Source organism: Gekko japonicus, unplaced genomic scaffold (assembly GCF_001447785.1).
Source record: "Gekko japonicus isolate JY-2015 unplaced genomic scaffold, Gekko_japonicus_V1.1 scaffold2009, whole genome shotgun sequence".
NCBI classification, from domain to species: Eukaryota; Metazoa; Chordata; class Lepidosauria; order Squamata; family Gekkonidae; genus Gekko; species Gekko japonicus.
Genome location: NW_015174327.1, coordinates 111,643 through 119,613, shown reverse-complemented (window position 1 = coordinate 119,613; position 7,971 = coordinate 111,643). Strand labels below are relative to the sequence as shown.

Genomic DNA, 7,971 nt, shown 5'->3' with positions numbered 1-7,971 from the left:
CAAGGAGGACATGGTCACTTCCCCCTAAGGTCTCCACCACCTTCACCCCATCTACCAATTCTTCCCTGTTGGTTAATATTAAGTCTAGTATGGCCAAGCCCCTTGCAGCTTCCTCCACCATTTAAAAAAGGAAGTTGTTGGCCAGACAGGTCAGGAAGTTGTGTGATTCTTGTCGCTTTGTTGAGCCTGTCTCCCAGCACACATCGGGGAAGTTGAAGTTTCCCATAATTATAAGGTTCTGGTGTCTGGATACTGTACCAATCTGTTCAAGGAGGGCAGCATCCATTTCCTGTCCCTGGTCAGGCAGTCTGTTGTAGACTCCAACAACAATACCCTTTGTCCTACCTCCCCTTATTTCCACCCATATACATTCCATGGGGCTGTCAACCACATTCTCCAGAACTTCCTGACAATCTAGCCCTCACCTCACATACAGCACCACTCCACCTCCTCTTCTACCCTTCCGTTTTTTCCTGAACAACTCATACCCATCCACTACCATATAAAACTATGGGTCATGTTGTGTTTAAGGAACAGTCATGAGATGACACCAGGATTGCCAGAACAGTTTTCCAGGATTTAAGTTTTTTATTTATTGCATTTTTATCCTACCCTCTACTGAAGAATACAGAGAGTTTCACATGGTTGTCCCCCACCCATCCCTTTTATTCTCACAACAACCTTGTGTGTGGTAGGTAGACTGACATAAGATTATGTAATCAGTTGCTCAAGAACATGCAATTCAGCAACCAACCTTTGTGATGCAGCTGAGTTTGAATCTGACTCTCCCAGTCCAGTCTTTTAACGGCTGTTCTACACTGGCCTGATGTGGTGACATAAATCTGTAGGCTCTAAGTGCCATTTGTCTAAATTCTGTTGCCTTCTGAACTTGGAGCCAGTTCATTGAGGGTGTTTGAGGTGTCTTTTGAAACTACAACCATCACCCATGTCCAAGATTAACCAGAAAGTCAGCAATTTATGGATCTCAGTTGCAGGCATCTTTATCATTTCCATAGTGTTTGGAATGTGCCAATACTGGTTGAGAAGTGTCCCAGTCATGGTTATGTTATTAAACTGATGCCAGTAATCAGTGTACTGAAGACGTGATGTTGCATTGCTGGTACAGTTTGCTGCCGTTTGGCAAATCCCTTTAAAAATCTTTAACCCTTCCCTTCAGGAAAAAAATTACCTTGTTAGAGCTGGAAGTTTGAAACTGTTCAGCAGATTTTTTAAAATGAAATATTCCTACCCTCAAAGAATCTGATTATAATTTTTCTTCATATTCTATGTCAGCATATTCATAAAAGGTATACAATAGTATTTGGAGCAACAATCTTGTGCTCTCATCTGGGATGAGCTCTGATTAGAGGGCTGAAGCAGCAACAAATTGTTTAATGTGAAGAAGATATTAATTGCATTCTAATGGCAAAGGAAGAAAGAGAGCATGAGGTCAAAGTGGTATTTGCCTTTTGGAAGGTTGCATTTGGGAGTCTGTTATGGGGATGGAAAGAGAGTGGCAGAAACAAATAGAATTATAGAGTGCCTGCTTTTCATGGTTTGTGGATTGTCAATAGAGTATGTGTTCACAGTTGTGTACAGTTTCTTTCAACCAAGGCCTAAATGAGACCTCCACTCTGGAGAGTCACTGTGCTCCAGGAATGTACCTGTCATTTCTGCACTGATCATTCTTCCTGGCATCAGTATTTCTGGTTTTGAAAGCCTCCAGAGCTTGACCACTAGGACAGGGCCTGTCTTTGCTTTCCCTGTCAGACCTTCTGTCTCAGCCATCACCTTTCCAACTAGCAAGTGAAAAGGTACCATTGTTGTCAGGAGGCGCTCAAATGGATGGCATCAAAACACAGAAGAGACTGCCAGGGAGAGATGAAATTTGTGTGATCGCTCTGCCAGAACGATTCAACTGGGCCTGTCTTCTGGCAGCATTAATGAACAAAGAGCTACAAGATGTGAGCAACAATCAGTCATCTCTTTTAATTAATCTCCTCTCATTTAGCTATGCATTTGCCTTTTATAGGAGTTTGACAGAGTGTAACGCACACTTTCCCGAAACGTCTCTTTTAATTTATGGACCCCCACCCCTTTTTTTCAGCAACTACAAGTCTTATGTTGTCTGAACTTGATGTATCAACTAACATAGCTCTGAGATTCACAAGACTTGTTTTACCCCAGAAAAGTATTATATCACAATGATTCCTAGACTGTTTATATCCAAACATGGTTAGAAGCTTCATCGGGTATCTGACAGGATCTGTTGCTCAAAGATCCAGTTTTGCATACCGAAGGTTCCAAGTTCAAGCTTCAATATCCACCATTAAAAGGATCTCAAGTACCAGGGTTGGAAAAGATTACCTCTGCCAGCTGGAGTAACTCAGAGCCCTAGCAAGTCCTTCCTAAATTGATAGGACTGCAAGAATTCCAGGAAGATCCTGGTGCTATCAATAATTTTCAGTGGGGTAGGGAGTGTTTATATCATGGTTTGAGGGAATCTTGGCCCCAAACAGATTAACCATGGAGTATTCAACTCCCCAAGTTGATGAAGTTTGTTATGTTTTTTTTCCAGGTCTTTATAACAGGCATAGTACTGGGGGGGGGGGGGGAATGTAACCTGAAATTTTACTTGAAATCAAGTACCCGTCCTTTAAATTGAAACTACTATCATACCACAAATTAAAAAATTCTAAAGTGGGGTGAAACATGTTTGGGGAGGAGGCAATGTCCTATACTGGCTGAAACCCCAGAATAGATTTTTCCCCCAGTAAAGTTATACATACAGTTTAACAATATATGCCTCCATATCTTCATTCTGTTTTATGAGTAAACCCAGTGTCCTTTGTTTCAAAGTAATATCCTTGGGTCATCAATAGAGTAAACAATAAAGGAACTTTGTTCATGTCTACTGTCATTGCTAATCTTTCTTGTCTGACATATTCTTGTGGCTTAAATCATAGCTCAAAATCTGATGAAGGGTTGTCACTCACCCAAGAATGAACCAATTGTATGAGCTTCACCTTCCAGGATCATTTGAAGTGGGTTAATTTGCTCAAAAAACATGTTCTTCAATTCCTCTTCATTATTTATTTATTTATTTCAGTTTCTTAACTACCCTTCCCTGCTTACACAGGGCTCCGGATGGTTTACAACAACATACATTCAGTACAAGTTTAAAACCAATTCAAGCTACAAAAATTCAGTATTAAAACATTCAGCATAAATATTTAAAAAGAAGATGTCCTATTCAGAACCATCACTGGCCTCAACCAAAGTTCTGGCCAAACATTTCTGCCTTGCATGCCCTGCAGAACTTTAATAGATCAGACAGGGCACAGATGTCATTTGGCAGAGAATTCCACCAGGCTGGGGCCAAGGCCAAGAAAGCCCTGGCCCTGGTCGAGGCCAGCTGGGTATCTTTGGGGCCAGGAATCACCAGGAGATTCTTATCTGCTGATCTCAATGCCCTTTGGGGGATATATGAGGAGAGGCGGTCACAAAAATACATTGGTCCCTGACCGTAAAGGGCTTTAAAGGTAATCACCAAAACCTTGAATCTGATCTGGTGCTCTGCTGGCAACCAGTGCAGCTCACGCAGCACTGGATGAATATGTGCCCTCCGTGGAGTCCCCATAAGGACCTGCACAGCTGCGTTTTGTACCAGTTGGAGCTTCTGGGTGAGTCTCAAGGGTAGCCCTACGTAAAGCAAGTTGCAATAATCCACCCTGGAGGTGACTGTTGCATGGATTACTGTGGCAAGGTTAGGGCGAGACAGGTAGGGGGCCAGTTGGCTAACTTGGCGCAGTTGGAAAAATGCCCGCTGTACAACATTGGTGATCTGGGCCTCCATAGACAGAGCGGGGTCCAAGATCACCCCCAGGCTTCTGATGGTAGGTGCCAGTGTCAGAGGTACCCCATCAAGGGCTGGGAGTTGACTTCCCAATCCTGAATCTCACACACACACCCAGCCACAGAACCTTAGTCTTAGCTAGATTCAGCTTCAACCGGCTTTGCTTCGACTATTCTACCATGACCTCCAACCCCTCGGCCACTGCTCCCTCTAAGCTGTGGAGTCTTGTGAGCAAAATAACTACTTTGTGAGCTACTGGCATTAAAGCTGTAAGTGAGCAATTTAGCTACTGCATAAATTAGTTTGCGCTGGAGCCATCCTTCCTGAACTAAGACAAAAATGTGTGGGTCAGAGGCTAAAAAACTGTGAGCTAACTCAGCTTAGAGGGAACACTGTGGGCCTTGGCTAGATTTTGGGGGGCAGAGTCTGGGCAGCCGCCCATCAACTGATATAGCTGGGTGTCATCAGCATATTGGTGACACCCGAGCCCAAAACTCCGAGCCAGATGGCGTTGTACTGTTTTTTAAATATTGTGTAGCAGTTAGTTGCCTGCCATCTTGTAGCAGTTAGTTGCCTACCATTTCAGATGCTTGCATCTGGTTTCATGTTTTTTGTTGGATAAATATTGCAAAGTCAAAAACAATAGCATTTCTGTCACTTTATTTTTATTGCTATATAACTCATCCAGCTTCACTCATCTTAAATTTAAACATTAATCTGGCAAGTAGAGATACATAAATTAACCCAGACCCTGAATCTGGGCTTGTATCAAAGCTTTTCAAAGATTTCTTTAAAATGGCCATTCAAATCTATCAAATACCATTTCAGCATCTAGAAAATGTAATAGTACAGGTTTTTAGGTATTTTTTTATAATTTTCTTTATTGGATTTTCCACATTTTTCACAAATACAACACATCTTAACACTTTTCCATTTTGCAGATATCTTCACATACTTATAATAACCATCACACTCAACATTTGGCCTTATTCATTCATTTAAGCTGAATTTTGACTCTTCCAACCAGTTATAAAAACTAAACCAATATTTTTCATATTTCTCAACACTTTTTTCATCCACAATACAAATTAATTTCTCCATTTCTGCTATATCAAACACCTTAATAATAATCTCATCTTTAGTAGGAATATTGTCTTCCTTCCATTTCTTGGCAAATACAATTCTTGCTGCTGTTAATATTTGCATTATTAAATATATCTCTTTTTTCAGGTTTTTTAGGTATTCAGGGAAAATAAATTTATTATCTTTCTTGTATTAACCTTAATTACCTCTCTTAAGACATGTCCTTCAAGGTATCTCAATTGATCCATATGTATATAAAATAAAACAATATTCAATCTTTCTGTTGATGTATTTGCCAAGATTTTATAATGAGCATTTAATAGGGAGATAGGTGTATGAGAGTCAGCCTTTTCTCATCCATACACCTCCACAGCCACTGCTTCAGCTGCCCTCTTTAAACTTTCCCACGGGCTTCTGACAAGCAAGACTGCAGGGAGAAGCAGCGCTGGAGCGAGGGGTGAAGAGGATTCTTTGCTTCCACTTGCCTGTTAAAAGCAGGAAAGTTTAAAGAGGCCAATTGAGGCAGCAGCTATGCAGTCAAGGGAGAGAAGGAGCTTCCCCCATATGCAAAACATCGTAGATCCTCAATTGTTATTCCTATTAAATAAACACATACGTTTGCATGCTACTTGCTAAACCAAGCTATGCCATTTCATCTCCATGGAATTAACAGTACACATTATTTAAGTTTCCCCGCTTCTTTTCTAGGGACGAATGTTCATGAAGCCCAGCGCATTCTGAATGAAAGTGGACTTCCAATAACTTCAGCAAGTGACCTTGAAGATGCTGCCAAGAAGGCAGTGGCTAGTGTGACAAAGAAATAAAAGCACTGCCAACAAAGAAATCTCCAGTTCACAATGGTTGACATTCCCAATGTTGCCTCAAATTATATATTTAGGATTTATAATTGAACATTGAGTAGGGTTAGATCTGCCCTCTCTGCCTGATATTGAACTTACAAAATGTCCAATGTGTAAAAGTTCAGATCTGTGTTAATACTGAAGTCACAGGACCTGTGCTTTTCAAATTATTCTGACTAGCCTGTGAGCAACTACAATTACGACCTACAGATGTAATCATTCAGGTTTCTTCTGTAATATGTTCTTGTTCTTGACTTCTAATTTTAATAACGTATTTGGTATATCTTTATCATCCAAGAGGAGTAAAAGCCATGTCGATTATCATGGTCAGGATCTAACGAGCTGCAGCATTAGTTCCAGTTGCCTAAGTGGCATTTGACTTCATAATTCTCAAAAAGCAGCCCTGTTGTAGCAAAATGTTTTTTTAAAAGAAGGTTATAGTATAGCATGGGCAGTGCTGGCTCCAGGTTTTGGAGGATCCTTTGATATGATGCCTACAGTGGACCATGCTCCCTGATGAGCCCACTGTTTTGCTACTGCCTACTCATTTACCCTCTCCCTTTGGGTCCAATCCTCTCTGCCACCCACAGTGAGAAGGTGAGATGAATGGTCTCTCAGATGGGGCCAACAAGTAGATCAGAACTGCAAACAGGAGAAGTTATGAACCAGTGGGCTCGTATCTTGTCATATGGGCCCTTTGCTTGGTTATGGCAAAGTGCAGTACAACACCGGCATAAAATGGCCCTAGACGTGAGACCCGCTGTTTGAAGGGGAAAAAGTAACAGTCCCACTGGATATATCCATTGTCTTGGGCATGCCAGAAGCAGCTCTTTGGATCCCATTCATTATGTTATTAATGAACTTTTCCAGTTGTTCATATTATGTCATTTGAGCCAAATTAATGGGAATAGTTTTTTGTTGCTGTTGTTTTTCATATAGCGAATGTGCTTGTTTCACACATGCCTTAATGAAGTACTTCTGCTTTGATACTCAGTGTGTACCTCACACCAGATGAAAAGCGGAAAGTGTAGTTGTGTGGAAGAGTCCCATTTGTATGCTGTACCATAAATGAATGACTATCTTGTGAACACTTTGAAATATTGAAGGGGAAACACACTATATCCTCATGTTATGGTGCCATGTGTGTCCATCTAATAACTGACTGTGAGTTTCTGGAATCAATGTGAGTAGTAGTAGAACTGCCATTCATAGCATACGGAAGAATACACTCTCTTTAGGGTTTAGGCCTGTGATGTGAAAAGAAACACTATTGTGAAAAAACCTGGAATCCAGCTGAAGAAAAGCACATTCTAAGTTCCATTGGTTTCAATTGAAATGTTAAAAATATGTGCTTTACTGTCAGTTTGAAGTTATTTGAACTTAAAAGTACTTAATATTGGCTTGATTATGCTTTTGCCGTGTGGAAAAAATACATGTGAAAAGAAAAAAGATGCAGCGAAACCCTTTTTTCATCTCAGTAACTGTTTCAGTGTGCTTGTTTGATTTGACTCTGGAAGGCAACTGTGTTGTAGATGCTGGTTATTTACATAAGTTATCCAATCAGGAAATAGAGATATAAGCAACATTGCTCCACTGACACAAATCAGAAATTCAGTTTTGATTTTCTTTAAATATATTTAGTAAAGATGTGGAAAACCTGTAATTTAATAAAATATGAATTTTATCTAATAAATCGCTAATTGTTAAGTGCCTGGTTATAGTCTATGCTGTATTTTTAGGAAAACTGTTGACTAGTGCAAACCATTTTGAGGAACTTGTTCATCTATGTTTAGCTGTTTAATAAATTCAAGGAGAATACAGTGCACTATAGGGGGAAAAATAGAAATATTTGCTCATTAAGGTTTACCTGTTAGCAGGATTCCTGCTTGGGAAGTAATCAGTCTTTCCCAAACTTTGGGCCAAATTTAAGATACAGATCTAATCTCCTACTTTTTAAAATCTGTCTTTATTTGCTTAGCACATTTACATTTCAACCGCCCAGTATCTGGTCAAGACAGCTATATTTGTTTGAAGCAATAAGTGCAGAAGCCAGTTTCGGTTGATCTGTTATGGGAGGCCTGATGTTTTGGATGAGGGGCTGTTTGCATGGGTCAAGTTAATAAGAACTCTTTGCCAGGACTGCTGTGCTGTGCCAGTTCTGTCCCCTTGCTG

The 7,971-nt window shown here is 40.4% G+C and overlaps 1 protein-coding gene across 1 annotated transcript in view; it reads left to right on the top strand.

Moving 5' to 3' along the window:
- Window positions 1–7,490, top strand: part of SUCLG2 (succinate-CoA ligase, GDP-forming, beta subunit) — a 133,834-nt gene extending 126,344 nt beyond the window's left edge. The window contains exon 9 of the mRNA XM_015424237.1: window positions 5,648–7,490. Within this exon, the coding sequence (XP_015279723.1) occupies window positions 5,648–5,763 (116 nt within the window). The 3' untranslated portion in view covers window positions 5,764–7,490. The remainder of the gene's footprint in view (window positions 1–5,647) is intronic.
- Window positions 7,491–7,971: the final 481 nt, after the last annotated feature.